General features: G+C 50.9%; 1 protein-coding gene across 1 annotated transcript in view; it reads left to right on the top strand.

Annotated features, from left to right (window-relative positions):
• Ppl (periplakin) overlaps window positions 1-23678 on the top strand; it is a 46764-nt gene that overhangs the window by 18961 nt on the left and 4125 nt on the right. The window contains exons 2-21 of the mRNA XM_034505352.2: window positions 1992-2091; window positions 7528-7682; window positions 8267-8387; window positions 8943-9062; window positions 9149-9190; window positions 10156-10317; window positions 10399-10506; window positions 10633-10728; window positions 12465-12587; window positions 12734-12880; window positions 13671-13822; window positions 14699-14796; window positions 14986-15143; window positions 17185-17363; window positions 17454-17592; window positions 18243-18436; window positions 20252-20402; window positions 21551-21634; window positions 22344-22460; window positions 22914-23006. Of these exons, the coding sequence (XP_034361243.1) occupies window positions 1992-2091; window positions 7528-7682; window positions 8267-8387; window positions 8943-9062; window positions 9149-9190; window positions 10156-10317; window positions 10399-10506; window positions 10633-10728; window positions 12465-12587; window positions 12734-12880; window positions 13671-13822; window positions 14699-14796; window positions 14986-15143; window positions 17185-17363; window positions 17454-17592; window positions 18243-18436; window positions 20252-20402; window positions 21551-21634; window positions 22344-22460; window positions 22914-23006 (2539 nt within the window). The remainder of the gene's footprint in view (window positions 1-1991; window positions 2092-7527; window positions 7683-8266; window positions 8388-8942; window positions 9063-9148; window positions 9191-10155; window positions 10318-10398; window positions 10507-10632; window positions 10729-12464; window positions 12588-12733; window positions 12881-13670; window positions 13823-14698; window positions 14797-14985; window positions 15144-17184; window positions 17364-17453; window positions 17593-18242; window positions 18437-20251; window positions 20403-21550; window positions 21635-22343; window positions 22461-22913; window positions 23007-23678) is intronic.

Below are 23678 nucleotides of genomic sequence, written 5' to 3'. Positions count from 1 at the left end.
GATGGGTCTCCCAGACACAAGGAGAAGGAGAAGCCAGCCATGAAGGGCTGCAGGTAAAATGTCAAGTATAGGATGCACACAGGTAGAGAGGCAGTTGCAAGGGGGCAGGGGAGGGGGAGAGGAGAGAGAGGTCGGAAGCAGTTGCTAATGGGCATGGGGTTTGGGGATGGCAAACACATTCTTCAGTTAGACAGTGGCCATGGCTGTGGAAGCCTATCCTGAAACCCACCGAGTGTATATTTTCAATGCGGCATGAATTAAGTCTCCAATCGTAAACTGAACTTGGCATAGCCGCCTGCACCTGTTACATTGTTACCAGCCAGCCAGCCAAGTCTTCCGCTCTATTGAAATTGTGGGTGGGGGAGGAGCTGTTCAAGGGTGAGGCCTTGGCATTAATGAGGCACTATCCCTGGGTGATTGATAGCAGATGGCTGTGATCACAGGTAGGATCCTGCAAGGGCAGCCAGCCAAAGTCCCCAGCCTTGTGCAGGCCTCTGGTACCAGGACCTTTAGCCCTAAAAATGTTATGGAACTTTTTCATCTTTGGTTTTCACCACTCTGGACATAGTCATGTTAACGCTAGGGCAGATGCTCTACCACTGACATGATCTTTAGCCTGCTTTTGGCTTTTTATTTTGAGGCAGGGTCTCACTAAGTTGCCCAAGCCAGCCTTGAACTTACTATGTAACCCTGTCAGGCTTTGAATGTGTGATCCTCCTCCCTTAGCCTCCCAAGTAGATGGAATGATAAGCTGTGCCACATCAGGCTCAGCCATATTCCAATTCAGGCAGGCCTGGCCATTGGGACTCTCAAACTGCTAAATGTTCTACCTCTCCAGCAGGCCTTAAAAAACCAGAATTCCTCAGCCTCTGACAGCCTAGCACTACAGGGCTCTGTGGCTTCACATTGCAGCTACCTCTGTTCCTTTTGTCATTGTTAATCACTATTCTGTGGCTTTAACGCCTTCTGATGTCAGGGCTGCTGGGATCCAGGGCTCCTCACTTTTACAATGATACCCAAACTGACAGTCTCAGGGAAGGCGTTACAGAAGAGAAACTTCCAGCCAGTTCCCCAAGCGAGGCAATCCTTGCTTGCATAGGCAAAAGGAGCATCTGCACCAATCACAACATGCCTGCATGCAAATGAAAGTTCCTGTTTGCACCAATCACTGCACACCCTGCATGTAAATGAAGGTTCCTGTTTGCACCAATCATGGCAGTCCTGATAGAAAATCAGGGAAGGTGACCCTCCTCTGGCTTGGGTAGAAATAGTTCTAGGGTCATCTTGAGTTCACTGAGGTTTGTGACATCAAAAAGTCTAATGTAAAACTATTTCAAACAGTTCTGACACCAGTGGCCTTGAGGAGCTATGACAACCAGCTGTGGCTGTCATGTAATTTATTCAAGGTGACTGTGGAGTGCAGGAGACAGAGCTGGCATAAAGGCAGTCCTGCTGTCTGACTGACCATCTTTTTGCATGAGGCAGCCTGGGCAGCATGGACAGTTCCTGCACAGTGTCTTTGCTTCTTTACTGGACCATGTACGTCAGCAGTGCCTGCAGTAAGAACTCAAAGAACTGTCATTAATCACTCAAAGTGATTTCACAGACTTCAACTGCACTTAAAGTGTTACATGCTTCAACTCTCCAAGTGCCACAGGAAGAGCTGGGTCCCCCTCATCTGTCCCAGTTCCAATTTGAATGGCTCGAGTTAGTGGTGGACGCCAGCCAACACAGAGAGGCCAACTCCAGTGGAGAGAACAAAAGTCTTATGTTTTGACAGCATGGCAGAATAGGGTCTTTAAATCCAATGGACAAAGTAAAGGCTGATACTCCTGCCCTGTGCACTCTTTGTGTGTTAGTGGCTTCATCCTGTGGGGACAGGCTAGCTCCTGGAAATCTGGCTGGGTTGGCAGGTCCTGCCTGGGGCCAGCCTGGGAGGCTGGAGGCTGGGCTGACCCTGAGTCCCAGCTTCCTGCTCCTTCCGTCCACAGCATCTCCAACAAGGAACTCTCAGATCTGATTGAGCAGCTGCAGAAGAATGCGGACCAGGTGGAAAGGAACATTGTGGACACCGAGGCCAAGATGCAGAGTGTGAGTACCAGCTTCCAAACTACTGGGGCCTTCTCCATCTTGGTCTTTACCCAGGAACATGGTCTCTAGGCTCACCCACATCCAGAGTCTTTGTGGTTGCTACAAGCACGGCTCTTGGCATCTAGAGACCTGCAGTCCTTACCCTCACTATGGCCACCCACCCAGTGGCTCAGAGATCCTGAGTTCCTGCACTGGAAGAAAACCTGATGGTGGTGACTTGGTAACCTAGTAACCATTCCTTGGCTTATGTGGTCCTCAAGGAAGATGAAAAGTTCCTCCTGGGTGAAGCTTCCCTGGGCAGAGCTTCCACTTGTGGAGGAGAACCCTTAGGGGTCTAACCTCGGTTAGGATCTGCACTTGAACTCACTGAGTTATCTCTCCACTGTGTGACTCTCTCAGAAGGTAAAAGCACTCACCTAGTCAGGGTGTCACCGGCTCCAGCAGGTTCCATTCAGACACCAGGCACATTATCCCAGCACACCTCCTCCTTTGCTGGAGAATACATATCACTTTCCCATTTTTTCTCTCTCCTGTCCCACCAGAATCCCAGTGCTGGGAGTGAAACCCAGGGCATCAGCATCGGGCATGCTAGGCAAGTCCTCTTCTGGCCTTCTGGATGAGGTGCTAAAAGAACTGGGAACTAGTTAGGGTCAGCTGGCCCCAGGAGTGGCTGTACGTGGAACTGTTAAACTGGGCAAAGAAAGTAAGCAGGAAAGCCAGGCTACATCTGAATCTCAGAGCACAGTGTCCCTGAGTGTCAGCGGGCCCTGGTCTGTTCCTGCCACACTCATGCTCTAGTGTGGGTTGTTGTCTGTCTGGAGCTCAAGTGTTGCCAGGAGCCATGCTTCATCTGTCATCTTAGTCACCAAATGACCAAGAGCCAGCCCTGAGCAGTGTGGGACGGAGGGTTGGGAAGTCATGATCCACCAGGCCCCACTATTGTGGCTGCTTCCGCCTCCACAACCTTTCTCTAGGAGACCAGGTGTGCAATCCCAGGGCCAGTCTGCAGACAGCCCAGAGTACCTGGAGGATAGGGTGGGGGTGGTTGGTGGCAAATAGGGCCACTGGGGTCAGGAAGTCAGGGAGGTCCTGGCTCAGGGACTGGAGAATTGTGGTCACCTTCCTCTTACCTGGGATGTTGAGCAGTCATCCCCAGACTATACTCCTCACCTCTCAGAGTACCTGGCCCCTCCCAACATGCCTCTGGGATTTTTTTTTCTACCACCCCCTCTCCTGGCACCAAACAATAGTGTTTTGTTTGTTTTCTTTCCTAAATGAAAATCATCTTGTTGGGATGTCTCTGTTTTTCCTCACAACAAGAATAGTGTGTGTACTCATTATTAACATTTAAGGACAAATAAACAATGTGTTATGGGAAACTAAAATTCCATAGAATCCATCCTCAGAGGCATCCACCAGCCCTGAGCCTTCAGGGTACGTTCCACCTTCTGTCATGTGTGCATGTGTGTATGATAGACAGAGAGAGGGAGAGGGAAAGGGAGGGAGGGAGAGAGACAGTCAGAGAGAGAGAGAGAGAGAGAGAGAGAGAGAGAGAGAGAGAGAGAGAGAATATGCAGAATATGCAGGTTCAGGTTCAGGCTTGCTTTGTCTGCTGGGGGGATGACTCAAATAGTAACAACTTGCGCGCGCGTGTGTGTGTGTGTGTGTGTGTGTGTGTGTGTGTGTGTGTGTGTGTGTGTATGCAGTGCTGGGGACAGAGCCCAGTGTACATTAGTCAGGTGCTATACCCCTGAGCAACCTGAGCTGCTTCAGTTTCTCTCTCTCTCTCTCTCTCTCTCTCTCTCTCTCTCTCTCTCTCTCTCTCTCTCTCTCTCTCTCTTTCTTTCTTGTTTTGAGACAGGGTTTCTCTGTGTAGCCCTGGCTGTCCTGGAACTCACTCTGTAGACCAGGCTGGCCTTGAACTCAGAAATCCGCCTGCCTCTGCCTCCCAAGTGCTGGGATTAAAGGTTCTGAGCTGCTTCTTAATTTCAACAGAACAAAGTTGAAAAAACAGCAGCTGCTTTTTGAAGAGCACCTGGGCCAAGTCATCTTCTTCTTTTGTCCTTTCTTCTCCCTCCCTCTTCCCTCTCCCTTTCTTTTTTTCTTTTTCTCCTGTTTGTAGAAAGTATCATTATATTACCCAAATGTTTTCCTGAACTTTCCATGTTTTAAATTGGCGAGAGATACTTGAGTAACATAACCTGAACTTCTTAAAGGGCCCACAAGTATAATGTGGCATCTTCCCCATTCCCAGGGAGCCCTCTCACTCCTGCTCTCTCTTCCCAGCTGCTCCCCTACTCTGTGTCTGTGTTATATGACTTACATATCCCTATGCACAGAGCTTTCCAGTGCCGTGCCCTATGTGCAGATGTCTGAAGCTACAGACAAGCCTGAAGGATGAATGGAGCAGTGCTCCCCTGTAGCTCCTCCACCAACACTGCCCAGTGCCCACACTGGACCACGTTGCTCTCCTACCTGTCCATCAGTGAACCTGTCATGCACTGGCCCTATTAGTTCCTCTGGCCTGAAGGACCATTTTATCAGGGTGTAATTCACAGAAAGACTGCAGAAATGACCTCCATCTACAAATTCGCCCCTGTGAATCTGTGCTTTGGTAGATAGTCACCTAGGCAGGATTGAATACCTGGTTAGGAATTTTCTAGAAAGCCTTTGGTGCTCACCCCCTAGAGGTGACCCCTCCCTATACCCCCCTCTCTCACTGTCGATTAGTTTGGCTGACTCGAGCCTTCAGCTACCCACCCAGTGTGCCCCGAGCTGGTTTCCTCATCTCAGTCAGATATGTTCCCACCCCAGATTCACCAGTAGGATTCAGTAATGATTAACAGACTTTGCTTCTGAAACATTAATCTTTGACACTGTGGGGCTCAGGTGGCCTTGGGTCAGCCAGTGACTGAGAAGATAATATTCTGCCCAAGCCAGGAAGCATGTGGTGTTGCCCGCCCCAGGTCAGTGATGCCTGGCCCACGGGGCCTTCTACTCCACAGCCTCAGCTTCAGGCCATTGGGAGAGTCAGACTCCCATCCTGCTCCAGCTCCCCAGGTAGCCATGGATGGGAAACCTGGATCCCATCTCCTCATCCACAGGGAGCTGAGTCCTTGTGCACCTGACACTGGCCCATCTCTCTACCCATCCCTCCTTTTTCCCTTTAGGCATTTCTGTGTTTATTCTTACTTTTCCAGTCCTCAGGATGGAACCAAAGGTCTAGCCTGCTAAGCACACACGCTGCCACTAGGCTGCACCTCCAGGTCCTTGCCTCTGTCCTCTTCCTCTTCCTTCTTTCAGACAGTCCCATGAAGCCCAGGCAGGCTTTGAACTAATGACATAACTGGGTCTGGTTCTTTTTTCCTTCTCCTTCCTCCCTTTGTTTGTTTTAAAATTGTTTGTTTGTTTGTTTGTTTGTTTGTTGTGTGTACTCACACCATGGGACATGTATGAAGATCACAAGGCACATGTTTGTAGGAGTTAGTTCTCTCTGTCTACAGTGTAGGTCCTGCGGTTGAACTCAGCTCATCAGCCTGGTGGCAGATGCTCTACCCACTCAGCAATCCCATCAGGAACTTTCCTGAGTTTTGTTCCTTATTTTTAAAGATTTATTTGTATGTCTGGGTGTTTTGCCTGAATCTGTGTCGGTATATCACATGCAAACCTTGCACCCGCAGAGGCCAGAAGAGGGCTTTAGATCACAGAAATTGGGAGATCCTATGAGTTGTGTGGGTGTTGGAAACTGAGCCCAGGTCCTCCGGAAGAGCAACCAGTGACCTTAACCACTGAGCCATCTCTCCAATCCCAGTTCCCTTTGTTTTTCCAAATAAGGTCTTGCTATATACTGGCGGCTGACCTTGAGTTTGGTTCTTCTCCTCGGCCCCTCCAGTGCCGAGCTCACCTTCATTCACCACCACAGCCTCCCTCCCACATTTAAACATGATATCTGCTTTACACCTTACAAGTGTGTGTGGTCCCGTGTGCCACCCAGTGTTTTTAGGACCTCGGCAGAGCTTTGAGGTAGTCTCAAAGATCCTCGTCAGTGGTCTCTCTCCGCTGGTTCTACTCATGACCTTCCCTAGCTCCAGGCCAAGCATCTGCCTTTCTGCCTCCTGCCCTTGGGTCTACCTATCGGGGACTTTTCACCTTAAGAATCCCATGCCCATGATCACTGTGTTTCCCCACCCCCACCTCAGCCCCACCCCCATCACTGTGTATGCTTCTCTACAGTCTCATTTTCCTGGTGGAGTTACTTCTGCTGCAGAGAGGCATCCCCAGCTCAGCTTCTCTCTTCTGGTTTCTGTGCTGCTCAGACAGAATCCAGGTCCTCGCCCCTGTTAGGCACCTACACGCTGAACTGCTTCCCTGCCTCAGCTTTCCTCTTCTGAAGGCAGGAAGAGATGGGAACCCCAAAGGCAGCCAGCCAGCCAGCCAGCCAGCCAGCCAGCCAGCCAGCAGGAGGCCTAACTGCTTTGCTTATCCTGCCTTCAGCCTAACTTACTGATATCCTTGCTTCCACTGATAAACTCTGAGACTCCTAGGGATTCATCCCTGGACACCAGCTTGGTGCTAAAAACACAGCCAGGCTCCATGGCAGCTGGGGTAGACAGACTATGTCTAGACACACTGCCCTGGGGCTGGAGGGATGACTCAAGGATTAATAGCACTTGCTGCTCACTCAAGAGGACCAGGGTTTGGTTCCCAGCACCCACGATGGGCAGTTTACAACTGCCTGTAAATCTAGCTCCAGGGGATCTGACGCCCTCTAGTGGCTTCTGTGTGCACTTTTCCTTCTATCACCACCGTGGCCAGCCCTGCAGTTGCCCAGCTCACCAGGTACTGCCACACAACACCTGCAATTCCAGCTCGCCCCAATGCGTAGCTCCTTGAAGCCTCAATTTAGGCATAAAAGGAGCTGTGCCATTGGCTCCTTCCTTAGAGTCTCGTGCACTAGGTCCACAGGTCATGTGAACAGTCCTTGCTCTGCTCTGGTCTCTCTCCTATACCTGCCTGCACTAGTCTCTTACTGGTCCATCAAATATGGCTTGCTCTGTCGTTCCTCAGGCCCTTTGCACAGGCTGTTCCCTCCGCCCAGAATACACTTCTCTTCTGTCCGTCATCCTATCTTAGGTCAGCACCTGAGAAGTGCCTCCCTGAGCTCTGGAGCAAATATGGGTGGGTCCCCTTGTTTCCTCTCTGGTGCCTGTGGGGTGTCCATCAGCTTGCACGTGGCCCATCTCTTTGGGTTATGAACACCAGACAGGCAGAGCCATGCCTAGGCACCAGTGAGACTGTTGACTCCTGTGTCTCGGTGCACAGCTGGTTGGAGAGAACCAGTTTGGACAAAGCCAGAGGAGCCCCCAGCTGGCCCTGCCCCTCAGGCATTATGACGGACTCTGACTCTCTACTATTTCCCTTTCTTTTCCTTCTCAGGACTTGGCTCGGATGCAAGAGGGGCAGCTCCCTGAACACCAGGATGCGACCCTGCAGAATGTGTCTGACTCAGAAAAGCTGCTGTACGTGCTGGAGGCAGATTCAGCCATCGCCAAACACATGAAGCACCCACAAGGGGACATGATCGCCGAGGAGTAAGTCCTTTCTGTGTGTGGTCCCCAGTGAGCGTGCTAGGCTGGGATCTAGGCCAAGGCCTGGAGAGCCCTCAGGACTCCCCTTTCCTGTAGGGTTACACAGAACAGGTGGTCACCGAAGATGCACACCAGAGGCCTTAAGTTATACTTAATGGCCAGGCTGTAGATGGGGACTGAGGCTTTGGGAGTTGACAGTCATGCCGCTTGAGGACTCCGTGGCTAGCCATTGTGTCTCCTCAGGTCACACTGCAGCTTAACATGGTGAACCAGCACCACGGGCCAGGGGTTCTTCCATGCTACGTGTCCCCTGTGCTTGTCATTATGTGACACAGCCCTGCTTGTGCCTGTGCTGGGTTTGTGCTCCAGTGAGCAGTGGTCTTGCCCACTTCTTCCAAAACCTTCTGTAGTAGCCCTTCAGACAACAGTAGAGAAGGAAGGTTGGGGACATGGAGAGGAAGAAGAACAGGACTCAGAGTTAGTCTGCTGCCCGTGGCCACTGTCCCCTGTCCTCCAGGACACTGACCTGAAGCTCAAGCTGAGGCTTCCATGATGACCACTAACATGGTAACTTATCCCACACACAGCATCCGCCAGCTGAAAGAGCGTGTGACCAACCTGCGGGGAAAACACAAGCAGATGTACAGCCTGGCAGTGAAGGAGGCTGACCCGAAGGTCAACTGGGATGCCCTGGTGGATGAGAAGCTGGTATGGCCTGGAGCAGGGTTGTCTTTCAGCACCTCCTCAGCCCTGCTAAGTAGGGGACACCATTATGAAGTCTTCTGAAATTGTATAAGCGAGAACAGTGGGGCTCAGAGAAGGACAGTACCCAGCCTGGAGTCACACAGCCAGACCTCGTTGCCTGCTAACTATGCCACGCCCCCTCGTGCCTACCTTGCTGGTGTCCTTGCAAGGCTATGTGGGCAGGCTGGAGAAGCTTGTGGCAATCACAGTTGGGTGTCTTTGTGGCATGTCTCTGCAGCTGTTAGCAGTGTGACCCTGGGGCAGGGACTTCCCTTCACATGTCTACCTGTAAAATGAAAACAGTGACCAGGGACCCACAGTCACTGTGAGATTAAAGGATGACATGTGTGATGCAGGAGCATTAGCAGTGGTCCAGAGAGATGCCTGCACCACTCCTTCCGGAGAAGGGGAAAAGCATCCCCCGCCCACCCTCAGGCCAACAGCCCATGCTTCCAGGGTTCGGCCGGGTCTGCTCCCAAGCCTTATCTTTGTCCTGGTGTCTCTCCACCTACCCACCAGGACAAGCTGAGCAGCCAGAGTTTTGGGACTGACCTTCCTCTGGTGGACAGCCAGGTGGAGCAACACAACATCTTCCACAATGAAGTCAAAGCCATCGGGCCCCACCTTGCCAAGGACAAGGTGTGTATGTGGTGGAGTCTTTGCGGAGGTGGGGGGCAGAGAGGGGACACACTTGGTCTAACCTCAGCCCTTGACTCTGCCCACAGGAGCAGAACAGCGAACTCCAAGCCAAGTATCAGAAGTTGCTGGTGAGAAGCCCTGGGAGTCGGGATAGGATGGGAGGCTTATGGGCTGGGGACATACTCCTCTAACGGTGACAGTGTGCTCCAGCGTCACCATAGTGGTTTGTGATGCCAGGGATGGAACCCGGGGCTTTGTGTATTCTATTTAGGTCAGCATTCTGCCATCTGAGCTACACTAAGCTGTGCTCAGTTCTTTATGTGGCATTGTTGCATGCGAAGCAGATACCATGCACTTTGAACACGGTCCGGGCATGTCTGTGCACAAGTACCTACATGTATGACGTATGTGCTTATTATTCTTATTTTACCCAACGGGAAGGCTCCTAGCCTTCTCTAATCCTTCTAGCTCCCAGTGCCTCCAGATGCTCCTAGAAGCACACGAAAGGGGCTGAGCTGTAGCTTGGTTTGGAGAGTGCTTGCCCTAGTAGGCATGAAGCCCTGGGTTCCATCCCCGGTGCCAAATGAAGCCCAGGCCTGAGGGTGCACACCTGTCATCCTAGAACCTGAGCAAAGAGGCAAGATAGTCAGGCGGTTAGGGTCATCCTTAGTTACACAACAGGTTTGAAGCCAGCCTGAGCTACATGAGACCCTGCCCCAAGTGAATAAAGAAATTAATAATGATTAAAAAAAAAAAAAAAAAAAAAGCAAATGTAGACGACATGGCTGGTGTTTATTGAGTGCTAACTATGTGGCAGATGGCAAACAGAAGCTTCAAGGAGATGTTAGTCCCACAGGATTCTTTTTTCTTTGTTCACTGGTTTGTCCTCAGTACCTAAAACTGGGCTACATATCTACGTGCTGTTCAGTGAACACCTGCAAGTGTCTGTTGCAGAGAATCAGGCGACTTATGGGGGGTGGGGGGAGCTGGCTGAGAAGTGGCAGAGTGGACACTGTAGGAGGCAGGCAGGGAAGCCAAGCCAGTTCAAGCCAGTTCAAGTTAGTTCCGTCTTTACCTCGCTCTCGCCCCACAGGCAGCATCACAGGCACGGCAGCAGCACCTGAGCTCCCTGCAGGACTACATGCAACGCTGCACCAATGAGCTGTACTGGCTGGACCAGCAAGCCAAGGGCCGCATGCAGTATGACTGGAGCGACCGCAACCTGGACTACCCCAGCCGCCGGCGCCAGTACGAGGTGGGCACAGGGCCGGGTGCAAGTTCAGAGTGGGACACAGGGGCACCAAGCTAGGTGCTGACCCCACCTGCTTCCTGACAGAATTTCATCAACCGGAACCTGGAGGCCAAAGAAGAAAGAATTAACAAACTGCACACTGAAGGCGACCAACTGCTGACAGCTGAGCATCCGGGGAGGAACTCCATTGAGGTGCGTGTTCCCCTTGTAGAGAAGGCGCCTTCCTTCCGCTGCCCTCCTCACATGGTTTTCTCTCAGTCCCTCTTTTGCTGCCCAGGCACCTGGGCTGCAGTGACGGGTCTCTCCTCTTCCCGGCAGGCACACATGGAGGCCGTGCACGCAGAGTGGAAGGAGTACCTGAACCTGCTCATCTGTGAGGAAAGCCATCTGAAATACATGGAAGACTACCACCAAGTAAGTTCCTGCCTGGCTCCAGGCACGCAATAGGGTTCAGAAGTTCCTGGGTGCCTACAGAGCCCCTCGCAGGTAGGTTGAGGTCAGAGGACAACTTGCTGTGAGTGAGTCTCTCCACCATGGCATCAGGGGACTCAACTCAGGTCATTGTGCTAATGCCATGAGCACTTCTCTCTGCTGAGAGATTTCACTAGCCTAAGGTTTTGATTTTCTGACATAGGATCTCATGTAGCCCAGGCTAACCACTCTCTATGTAGTAGAGGATGAACTTGACCCCCAATCCTCCTGCCTCCACTCCACCTGTTGGGTTTGATTTTGCTGAGTTATACAAAACATAACTTGCTATTTTAGACCCCTTTTCAAGAAAACTAACATTCCTACCCCCACCCCCTTTTTGAGACAAGTTCTCAATATAAAGTCCAGACTGTCCTTACATTCAAACTCTCAAGCATTCTCCTGCCTCAGCCTCTTGAGTAGCACCACTATGCCTAGCTCATTTTTACAACTGTACCATACAGGACAACCTCATCTTATTTCCTGAACTTTCTTATCAGACAAATAGAAACTGAGTGCCTGCTTCCTACACACACACACACACACACACACACACACACACACACACACACACACACACACAGAGAGCAGCCTGATGACCTCTGACCTGTCTTTGGATTTGCCTGGTATTAGCTAGAGAGAGCATAAGGGATACAGAACCATGTCTCCTGCCCTCGTGTGTCTGGCTTTTCTCACTAAGTGTGACAGCCTGGGCACAGCGCAACTTGTGTCTATGTTTCTGTACTTTTTATTCTTGTAGCCAAGCAGCTGCCTGCTGTCCAGGTGGGCACCTGTTTACATGCCCATCTATTCATAGACACTGTGTTTTCACGGAAACAGTAAGAACTGTAGGCAATCACCATAATGCAGGGTCTCCCTCACACCTTCCCAGGGCCTCACAAGGCCAGGCCAGGCCCCACCCCTAAGTTGTATTCCCAGCATCCCTTTACCTTTTGTTGGAAGACCGTCTTACTATGTGGCAAACTTGAACTGGCGATCCTCCTGCCTCAGCCTCCCGAGTGGCTAGGACGACAGTATCCACACACTTCATCTAGGGTCTTAAGACTGAAACTTGAACTCAGAGGGTACCTCATGGCTCTTGCTGGAGTATCTGAGCGACACAGAATTTCACAAAAGTCCAAAAGTCCTCCTCAGGGCACCAGTCCGAGCGTTCAGCCGAGGGAACAGCTGAAATAAACAAGAGTTGATGAACCAAAAACTGGGCAAGGGAACTTTCCAGAACAAGAAGAGGAGGTAGTTAGTAGGGGTTAGAATTAAAGCATGGTTAAATGCTGCCAAACAGTACAGCTAGCTTCTGAGAAGTGCATTATGGGTGGTTTTGTTATTGTGCAAACCCACAAAGTACACTCACACCAGATGGTTTCACAGGGGGAGATGTTCCTAAAGTACCTGTCTTGTCAGGGTACTCCTGGCACACCGACAGAAAACCTGAACTTAGTGGCATCTGAAGATATACAGAGGTGGGATGTTGGGGAGCCAGCTTTCCCCCCTGAGGAGCCAGGCTGAAGAGGGAGTTGAACAGGCTCAAACAGGCCATATCATAGATTTAGGGTGAGTGGGATGCTCAGGCCCACCTAGGGGATAAACGTGCAGCCGTAGCCAGACGTCAGGGTGCTTGTGGTAGCTTTCCATCTGTGACGGTGTCTTCTGGTCTCCCTCAGTTTCACAAAGACATGAAGGATGCTCAGGAGCTGCTCCACAAGGTGGACTCAGACTTGAACCAGAAATACAGCCCTGACTTCAAAGACCGGTATCAGCTAGAGCTGTTGCTTCGGGAGCTGGATGTGAGTGGCAGCTGTGAGGTACCCTGCCAGACGGGGCACAGGTCTCCACACCCCCCTGGACCTGAGCAGACAGCATCCAGTGCCCGCCTCGGTCTCCTCCTGGGTGGTGGTAGCTGGCCTTACGTGGTGCCGTGCTGCGCTTACAGGACCAGGAGAAGGCTCTGGACAAGTATGAGGATGTGGTGCGGGGCCTGCAGAGGCGAGCGCAGCAAGTGGTACCACTCAAGTACCGCCGCGAGACACCGCTCAAGCCCATCCCTGTGGAGGCCCTCTGCGACTTTGAGGGTGACCAGGTCAGTCATTACCTGACCCTAGGCAGCCTGGACCTACAGCACAGAAGTCTTAGGGGTGGCACAGGTAGAGCTGGAGCCACAAGCCATCATGTCTCGTGGGTGTCATTCTCTGTCCACCCTTTCTCCTGGGCATTGGATATGCACCCCATACCCTTACTCTCCCCCACTGCCCTGCCTTCACCTTTCTTACACCCTAGCCATTCTAGCTAGAGTCCCAGGGAAGCCTCTTGCTGGCCCATTTTATAACGTGCCCGTTCGTGTGTCTGGGAATGTGAGCCTCTAATTGGCCAAGCCTCAGTCACATGACCATCTGTAGAATGGAATCTAAGTGTGCTGCGTGGACTAGGGATGAGCAGGGATGGTTCCCCAAGGTGAAGTTGAGGGGCTGGAGACGGAGCTCAGTTAGCAGAGCACTGGTTTAGCATGCATGAGGTCCTGCACTGCATAAACCAGGCATGGATGATGGCACACACCTGTAACTCACCACTCTGGGGTTAAAGGCAGGGCGATCTGAAGTTCAAGGTATCCTCCACCACGTAGTGAATTTGAAGCTAGCCAGGGTTATGTGAGACCTTATCACAAAAACAAAAGTGAAGTCCAAACAGAGATTGGAGCTGAGCTGGCAGTCAAGAGGATCCCCTTCGTGCTGGCTCTGTCTCGCTCTGAGGCTTGTGGAAGAAGGCGGCTAAGACTCTGTGTCTAAGAGTTAAGAGGTCCTTGGGGGCAGACAGAGGGCCTCAGGCTCCCAGGCCTGAGAATGAATCTGAAATGTTGGGTCTGCTCCCACCAGGGCCTGATCTCTCGGGGCTATAGTTACATGTTGCAGAAGAACAACGGAGAGAGCTGGGAGCTGACGGACAGCACTGGGAAGAAGCTGACTGCCCCAGCAGTCTGCTTCATCATTCCCCCCACTGACCCTGAGGCCTTGGCTCTTGCTGACAGGTACAGGCACAAAGGAGGGAGAGGAGGAGGGTGGGCCCACACCTGGGCTCTGCAGCCTCTCCTAGTTAAACCCTCTTAGTGGCTAGTGGGATGTGCCACCTCTGAACTGGATGTCTGCCTAGGGGCCAGTGCAGCAAACATGTCTTCTTAGTGCATCTGGGCCTTTGTAAGTCTTAACCATCTCACCTGTGGCACCCTGTGTCCTGTGATGCTGGCCCTCATTTTGCACTCAGTAGGTCTCCTACCCTTCCTTTCTGTTTTCATGATCTTTCTGCACTTCATTTTCCTAAGATCTGTGAGTTGGCCTCCCTGGGTCCTGGCCCCTTGATGTCAGTGTCAGGTGGCAAGTTGTTCAGTCACGTGAGGAGCTTTTGCTCAATGAGTAGACTCAAGGAGACGCCTGTACTTATTCATCTTCTAACATCTATCAAACACCCCCTGTGCACCATGCATACTAGTGTCAGTTGGTTCTAAGTAGCAGGGCTTGCAGTGGAAGGCAAAGGAGAGGAGGAGGGACAGAGGCAGATGAGATTCTTCCCAATCTTGTTGCTGTAGCTCACACAGTACCTTTATTTCATTACTTGTGGAGGAGAAGATGCATGTGCGTGTGACAGCACATGTGTGAGGTCAGAGGACAACTTGCTAAAGCTGGTTCTCCTACCGTATAGGTTCCGGGGATCAAATTCAGGCCATCAGCTTGGTGGCAAGCACCTTTAGCCACTGAGCCATCTTGTCAGCCCACACAGTCTTTTTGACTTCAAACCCCTCCAAGGGGCTGCTTGCCTCCCGTGGGCTGCTGCCCAACCCAGCCTGGGCACCGTCTAGGAGGGTGGGTGGTACAAGGCTAGGGTCCCCAGCACATTCTTGCTCTCACAGCCTGGGCAGTCAGTACCGGAGCTTGCGGCAGAAGGCGACTGGGAGCAAACACGCGCTCCAGCAACGGCATGAGGTGCTAAGGACGGAGAACCCTGGAGGTGGGTACCAGCGCATCCTGTACAGGGTCAGGGACATGGAAAAGGGCTGAACTAGACTGTGCTGTGCATGGGTGACAGGTGTCTACTAGAGGGCTGAGAGAGGGAGGCCAGGCCAGCCCAAGGTCCTGGCTGGCTTTCAGGGCCTCGTGCTCCTTCACTTTCATCCCTGATTTGTCCTCCCTATGACAGATGCCTCTGATCTTCAGGGGCGACAGCTGCTGGCTGGCTTGGACAAAGTGGCCAGTGACCTGGATCGTCAGGAAAAGGCTATCACAGGAATCCTACGGCCACCACTTGAGCAGGGACGGGCAATAGAGGACAGTGCTGAGCGGGCCAAGGACCTCAAGGTATTGCCAGGCTGGGGCTCCTGCTCCAGGTTCTACCTCTGTGGGGTCTTGGGACATTCAGAGCAGGTATTGAATAATTATAGAAATAATTATGGAGGGTTGTCCCAAGGATCAGGCTCCAAATAGATGTCCTGTCCTGGCACTCAGCCATACCCCCAGATGTGTTCTGGGTCTGCTTCTGAGTGGCTTTTCAGCCTGGTATCATAATCATAATATTGATAGCAGGAACTGGGGTCCTAGCAGGTCCCTGCTGAGTGATGCTGTGAGCAAGAGGTATGTGGAATTGCAGATCCAGTTTGCTTCTGCTTGTCCTGTGATAGGCCAGGGTTCTCTTTCTCTCTCTGTCTGTCTCTGTCTCTGTCTCTGTCTCTGTCTCTCTCTCTCTCTTTCTCCTTCCTCTCTCTCCTCCCTCCCTCCCTCCCTTCCTTCCTTCCTTCCTTCCTTCCTTCCTTCCTTCCTTCCTTCCTTCCTTCCCCTCCTCTTCCTCCTCCTTCTCCTCTTATCCCTCCTCTTCCTCCCCTTTTTTTCTGAAACAGGGTTTCTCTGTGTAGTCCTGGTTGTCCTGGAACTCGCTCTGTAGACCAGGCTGGCCTCAAACTCAGAGATCTGCCTGCCTCTGCCTCCCAAGTACTGAGATTAAAGACATGCGCCACCACTGCCCAACTCAGGCCATTCTAAAGTAAAATGGGCTGGTCCTCCTATGAGCTGCTGCACCAGGCAAGATGCCTATGTCTCTGTTCACCACTACCTACTCTCATGTCCTTCTGCCTGACCCTGTGCTAGGGTCTGCCACCCCTGTTTTAGAGTCAAGAGTCAGAAAAATTCAGTGGTGTCTGGTACCTGGCACAGGGGCACAGGGGCACAGGGGCACAGGGGCACAGGGGCACAGGGGCACAGGGGCACAGGGGCACAGGGGCACAGGGGCACAGGGGCACAGGGGCACAGGGGCACAGGGGCACAGGGGCACAGGGGCACAGGGGCACAGGGGCACAGGGGCACAGGGGCACAGGGGCACAGGGGCACAGGGGCACAGGCCCATGGTATCACAGGAGTCTAAGCTCTGTGGAGTCAAGGGATGGCATATCATGGTATCTACCTAGCAGGTTACCCAAGATTTCATGAGCTCTTTGATGAAAGGTACATTGTGTGTCCAGTGGCAACCAGCTGTTGTCTGAGTTACGAATTTGTACACTTGTACCAGATCCTCATTAAAAACACAGACCCTGGGGCTGAGAAGACAGCGTGGTCAGTGAAGTGCTTACTTTACATAATGCACAGGCAGGAAGGAGGGTCTGAACTCAGCCTCCAGCTCTCACATCAAAAGCCGGGCGTGGCAGGACACCCCCATAATTAATTCCACCGCTGAGGAGGCAGGATCACGAGGAGCAGTGAGATTTGCTGGCTGGCCCGCCTAATTGTCAAGCTCCAGTTCCTACTAAGAGACCCCAGCTCAAAATTAAACAATCAAGGTAGGGGCTCAAGAGAGGCTGTTTATAAAGCACCCACACACAGCCATGAGGACTGAGTTCAGATCCTTAGCATCCAATGCTTAAAAACAAAAATCAAAAAACCCAGCGTGGTTGCACTGGTCCATAAATCTGACTTTGGGTAACGCCTACTCACCGGTAAGTCTAGCCAATCAGTAAGCACTGTTTTCAGTGAGAGACCCTGTCTTAGAAGGCAAGATAGTGATTTAGAGAGAACTAATACTGACCTCTGGTCTCCACATTTACACTCACACCAACCCACTGCACCCCACCTCTCCCTTCCTCCCTTCCTCTCAAAATAAAATAGATGGCTCCCAAGGGATACCTGAGGGTGACCTCTGGTTTCTCATACATATACCCACCCATGTATGTGCACATCCACGCACAAAAACAAACAAACAGAAAACCCACAGACTACCAGGTTGGTGATTGGGCCCCAGATGGACACTCTAGGGAGGTGAGCCTTCTCAGCCATTCTCAGTGTCCCAGGGCACATCCTTGAGGGAAGAGAGCTGTTGAGCTGTGGTTGACCTGTGCAATCTTGATCCCCATAGAACATTACCAATGAGCTGCTACAGATTGAGCCAGAGAAGACACAGTGCACAGCCGAGAGTGAGGCCTTTGTGCAGGCTCTCCCGGGCAGCGGCACCACACCCTTGCTGAAGACCCGGGTGGAAGACACCAACCAGAAATATGAACGACTGGTACGGCTGCTAGAGGCAGCCCAGGAGAAGTAGGTGGCAGGTAGACAGTCAAAGGGTTGTCATGGTGGGGTCAAGAGGGCACCTGACCTCTACACATATGATGTGCCCTGTGTCCTTAGGGTGGATGTGGCCAATCGCCTGGAGAACAGTCTGCAACGGGGCAGGGAGCTGCTGGCCTCTCACGAGAACAGGCTGATCCAGGATGACACAATGCCTGAAAGTGGCTACATGTTGGACAGCAAGAGGCAGGAGTTGGAGGTAAACTTAGGATCTGGGGGCCATGGGGTCCTTTCTCCTGGCTCAGGACATCTGCCACCATCATCCCTAGACGAGGATGTGAGGGCTCGGAAGGTTTGGAGTTCCCAGAGGGTCACAGGCAGTGGGCTCTTTCTTGGCTATTCCTAGGGTCTGTGCAGTCTGGGAGGTTTTAAAGCCACAATTTCACAACAGAGAGTCTACAGAAAATATAGGTTTCTGAAGCTCCTGGTGAGCATATCTAGAAGCCTGGGCCTACAGTTCCTGGGTAGAGTATAGCCACTGTCACCAGTGGCAGAGGACGCAGGCTTGCTTGTCTGAGCACCGAGGCACTCAGACAGTGGCCTGCAGCAACCCTCCTGTCCCCTTTTCATGACTAGCCTTGAAGCAAAGAAAGTGGGCTCAGAGAGAGCCTTGTGGCTGGAGGATGGCAGGCACACATGCCACCCCTTTAACAGTTTGCCAAAGGAGACTTTTCAGAGCTGTGTTTATTGTAATGAAAAGGAACATTGCAAACGTGGCTCAGATTTGATAAGTGTGAAGGAGACCTCCTTCCTGCTCTTAGGCCTGAACCTCCCCTCACAGCAGGAGGCCCCAGTACCTTAGTGATGTGCCAGGCTCTTAGGAGCTCTGTCTCTTTGCCTGTCTGGCAGGCCATGGCTTCTGAGCTGCAGGCCCAGAAGTCCCTCCTGGGTGAGGTGGAACAGAACCTGCAGGTGGCCAAGCAGTGCTCCAATTTGCTGGCCAGCCGCTTCCAAGAGCACTGCCCTGACCTGGAGCGACAGGAGGCTGAGGTGCACAAGCTCCACCAACGTTTCAACAACCTGAGCCAGCAGGTGGAACGCAGGTGAGGGCCTGGCTTAGCCACACTAGGCCAGAGATTCTCTCTCATTCTCTCTCTGTGTCTCTCTCTTTCTGTCTCTCTCTCTGTCTCTGTCTCTGTCTCTCTCTCTCGCTGTGTGTGTGTGTGGTACAGTGTACATGTTCATGTGCATGTTTGTACATGTTGGGGAACACTTGTTCAGGTGGAGGCCCTAAGTGGCGTCAGAGAAATCATCTTTGATCATTCCTCTACCTTATGCACTGAAATAGGATTTCTCAGTCAAGCCCACACCAGCATAGCTAGACTCACTGGTCAGCTCACTTATGCTGAGGATCCCGTGTCTACTTTCTAGGGTTGAACTTACAGTTCAGCCACATGCCCATGCAGAATTTACATGGGTTCTAAGGATCCAAACTCCAGTCCTCATGCATGCACAGAATTTAGCTCCTAACTGCCGAGCCGTCTCCCCAGCCCAAGTGTCCCCCCTTTTCCCCCCCAAGTGCCCTTTTTTTAAAAAAAAAAAAATTAAAATGACACATACAAAGTAAGAAACTCTGTGCAATGACCAGTCTCCTGCCCCCAGGTAAGCCATTAGCCCTCTGTGAGTGCGTGTGTGTGCGTGTGTGTTAGAGAGAGAGGTATGATCTATGTATGTGTGTCAGTGTATATACCATGGAGATGTATGAATGTCAGAGGACAATTTGAATGTTCTGCTTTCTACCTCTTTTTTTTTTTTTTTTTTTTTTTTTTACAGGATCTCAGGCTAGCTGAGATCAGGAAGCTGGCTGGGGGCTTCCTGGTCTTCCCCCATTTCCTCGAATCTCCCTGTAGGAACACTGGAATTATAGACACCTGTGTCTGGTTTTTACATAGGGTCTGAGCCCAGGTGATCAGGCTTGTACAGCGAGTGCTTTAACCCACTAAATGCGTCCCCTCCCCAGCCTCCCCCTACCAGCCTAGCTCACACATTGCCCACACATCCACACCACGGGCAGGTGGATGTGGCAGCATCCATGCGTGCTGTTGCTTGTCTTTCTTCCTGGGCTTTCCTGTGTTGTCTCCTCCACTCCACTTCTGCTTGTGTGCTAGAGTGCATATTTCTAGTAAGTCTGTCTGAGGTTGACGGGTTTATGATCATTTCAAAGAACAGCTTTGTGTTCCAGCGCTTTCTCTCCTGTGTGCCCTTGCCTTAACTTTCTTTAAGTGGATTGCACTTGGTTTAATGTGTATCTCTTTTCCTTTCTTACCACGGAAGCTTAGATCATTGTTACAAGGTAGTTTCCCCTTCCTCCTGTAAACACTGAACACTGTGCAAGTACTGCTTCCACCCAGCCCCAGCAGTGCAGAAATTCTCTTCTTGAGGATTTCCCAAACTCCATGTGTCCTTCCTTTGCTCAAGTGATACACAGTGAGCCTCTCTGCCTGTCAGGATACAGTTCCTAAGCATCCTGTTAAGCATCTCTTTCTGTTGACCATTTGGGAACTTGTCCAGTTCAGTTACATTTGGCTTTTCTGCTGTCTTTCAAAACTCAGTGTGGCTAGGAAGATAGCTCCAGGCAGAATACTCCTTGTCACACAAGTATGAGGACCCAGGTTTTAATCCCAGCACACATGTAGAGGGTAGGCATGGTGGCACAGATTTATAATTCTGGGGCTGAGGAGGCAGAAATAGGTGGATCCTGTGGGAGCTTACTGACCAGTCAATCTGACCTACTTACCCCCCAACACACACACACACACACACACACACACACCCCAAAAGAGGACTGCCAAAAACTGAGGGATCAGTGAGGCTTTTGCCTGCTATACAGAGAGACCTGACTGGCTTTGTCCCCTCAGGGCCCAGAGCCTGCAGAGTGCCAGGGCTGCCTATGATGAGTACTGCAGTGGTTATGAGCAGGTGCTCCAGTTCTTGGCCAAGACTCCCAGCTATGAGCCCCAGGAGACAGACAGCCTCAGCCAGATGGAGACCAAGCTGAAGAACCAGAAGGTAAGATGGCTACTTCTACTTTGTAATGTATGTTTGGGAGGATCAGAAGTCCTCAAGGCCTGACTGGAGAAATGGCTCAGTGGTTAAAAGCAGCAACTGCTCTTCCAGACATGGTGGCTCACAACCATCTGTAATGGGATCCAATGCTCTCTTCTGGTGTGTCTGAAGAGAACTACAGTGTATTCACATAAAAAAAAAAAAAAAAAAAAAAGAGCCCTCAAGGACAATGGGGCAAGACAAAGGAAGGGGCCATAGCTTTCTGCATCCTCTCACGTGCACTGCATGTCTTGCTCACCCCTTTCCTTTCAGTGCCCTTCACAGGGCCTGACCCAACAGATACTCTTATGGCTTGGCTACATGGTGCCACATGACCAAAACACCAGGAACCCTGTGGGAAACATCTTATTATCAAAGTTGGGGTTCCTGCTTCCTTGGTGCCACAAGGACCTCAGAATTCCAGTGGCTAAGTCTAAGGAAGTGATTTCGTCAGAAAAGTGCTTGCTATGCAGACATGAAAACCTAAATTTAATCACTAGAAGTCACCTAAGAATTCATGCATGGCCATGCATGGCTATAATGTTAGCACTGAGCAAGGACAAGAAACAAATGGATCCATGAAATTTATTGACCGGCAAGCATAGCCAAATTGATCGATTCCTGGGTTCAGTGAGAGATCCTGTCTTGAAAAGTAAGTGGAGCACAGTAGAGGAAAGATATATGATGTAGACTGTTAGCCTTCGTATGTGCACAGAGACAGACAGACAGACAGACAGACAGGGAAACTGAGAGAAATCCAGCTTCTGATATTCAATGTGCTGTCCTTTCCTTGACTTGTTTTCTCATTCTCACACAAGTCCCTCAGACTTGGCTCACACGCTCACTGGAGGATTACATGCTCTATCAGAGCAGAGCCTGGCATTTCAGAGCACACAATAAACACCTGTTTCCTGGCACAGATAACTATCTTCACAGCCCTTGCTCCAGGCCTTGGCATCACCCTTCCTGGTGAACAAATGTATACAAGAAAGCCACCCATTCATTATACTTTGAACTGCAGCATGTTGACTTTAGGTTCTAAGGACTCAGACTTCTGGGAGGCTTGTGTGTGTGGGGTTCAGTTTTGGTTTCCAGTATCTCTTGTTTTACAGAACTTGCTTGATGAGATAGCAAGCAGGGAACAAGAGGTGCAGAAGGTCTATGCAGATTCCCAGCAGTACCAGCAAGCGGTGAAGGTGAGCCATGAACCCTGTCAGAGCACACAGGAGGGGCTTTTGCATTAAGAGTTGCAGCAGAGGAATCTAGGTAGATTGCTGGGGAAATGGGCAGTAGCCATATGTAGGTCCACCCCTTTGACAAAACAGTAGGGCACTAGACATCTGATGTCATCCAGGAGTCATATTCTTAGAAACAGTAAACTCTTTGGGGGTGTTTACCCTAAAGGAAAACAAAACAAAGTGAAAAATGATGTACACCAAACAAAATTATCTAACAGCTCTTGTTATGACAGGAAAATTAGCTAGCAAAGCCTTATGCAGGAATGTCTGTGTGAAGGATCAAACATCTACTTGATGACCAATGCCAAGGTCTCTGGTGGAGAAAGGGAGAAAGGCCTGGGATGCAGTACTCACTAAGGAAACAGCATCTGGCCTCTGGGCCTGACAGAAGGCCTGAAGAGTCAACTTGGTTTGTGTCTCTGCAGTAGTTGGGATTGCAGGCACATTTTCTTGTATGGATGTCGCTAAGTGAGGTAGCAACTTACCATCACTGTCTTAGTAGCTCTCAGGACCTCCTAGTCGCCAGCTCAGGTACAGATGCAAGGAAGATGTGCAAGACTGCTAAACCAGGTCCTGGCAGCTTGGAGTCCTTAGAGGGAGCACAAATCATAGTCGCTTCTTCTTGGTTGCCCCTAGCTGACTACTGCACTATCTTTCTTTTACCCAGGACTACGAGCTTGAAGCAGAGAAGCTAAGGTCCCTGCTGGACCTGGAGAACGGACGGAACAGCCACGTGAACAAGAGAGCCAGGCTGCAGTCTCCTGCTGCCAAAGTGAAGGAAGAGGTGAGCTGTAAGTGAAGACTGCTAAGGGTCCCCAGGATGCAGTCCTCTGTGATACACTTGGAAGAGGAGGAAGAACTTACTTTGGAGCAGTGACATATCAATATGCCTAAGAGGCAGGTTTGTAGAGGTTCTGGTCTCGTGCCAGACACATTGGGAGCTCTCACCTTGCTCCCCTGTGCAAGTCTGTAGTAGAGGGCAGTACAGCCTGCAACAGCTGTAAAAAGAATACTTAGAAAGACTTGTTCAAGGGTCATGGACCAAGACTCAACCTGGGTCATCTCAGTCTACCTTTCCACCAATGGATAGAGCTATGGGTGGGAATGAGGAACGGGCAAGGGGTACCGTTTTCTCCACCTGCCAGTCCCTTGTCAGACTTGTACACAAGTTTTCACTATTTTCTCTCCTAGCCTTTTGGCTTGTCTGCTAACTTCTGTCCTAAAAATGTCTCTGTAGGAAGCTACTCTTGCTGCCAAGTTCACAGAGGTTAACGCCATCAACAGACAGAGGCTACAGAATTTGGAGTTTGCACTGAATCTCTTGAGACAGGTAATCTATCTTAGTTAGTTTAGAAATACTACAAACCGTCCTACAAGATGAGAAATCTGTCTCCTCTGCCTTAGAGACATAGCCTGTAAACAAAGGCAGTATCCTCCACTGATGCTTTTGAGAAGGATTAATGCAAATGCTGAGCCAGCCTTCTTCACTAGCATGGGCTAACTTCCATACCAATTCAAAAGATGCTTGCTGAGCACTTACCAAAGGCTTCTGTTTGTTTTTTTTACGAGTGTTTTGCCTGCATGTATGTATGTGCGCCACACGTGTGCCTGGTGCCCAAGGTCAGAAGAAGACAATGCATGGCCTGGAACTGGAGTTTCAGATGGCTGTATGCCACCATGTAGGTGCTAGGAATTAAACCTGGGTCCTCTGTAAGAGCAACAAGTGCTCTTAACTGCTGAGCCACCTCTCCAGCCCCCAGAGTTTTTAGGATTTTTTTTTTTCAGGGGTTGGTTTTTCAAGACAGGGTTTCCTGGCTGTTCTGGAACTTGCTCTGCTGAGATTAAAGGCGTACACCACAACCGCCCAGCTTCAAAGTTATTTTTTTAATGGCATGTTTGTGTTTCTGTACTTGGATTCGCTTATGTTCAGGTATGTGTACATGCTTGCGTGTGTATGGCAAATGACAACCAAAGAGTCATCCTGCTATATAACCCTTTTAAG

Source organism: Arvicanthis niloticus, chromosome 6 (assembly GCF_011762505.2).
Source record: "Arvicanthis niloticus isolate mArvNil1 chromosome 6, mArvNil1.pat.X, whole genome shotgun sequence".
Classification (NCBI taxonomy): domain Eukaryota; kingdom Metazoa; phylum Chordata; class Mammalia; order Rodentia; family Muridae; genus Arvicanthis; species Arvicanthis niloticus.
Note: the sequence above shows the minus strand (reverse complement) of the source record. Positions and strands in the feature narration are given on the sequence as shown.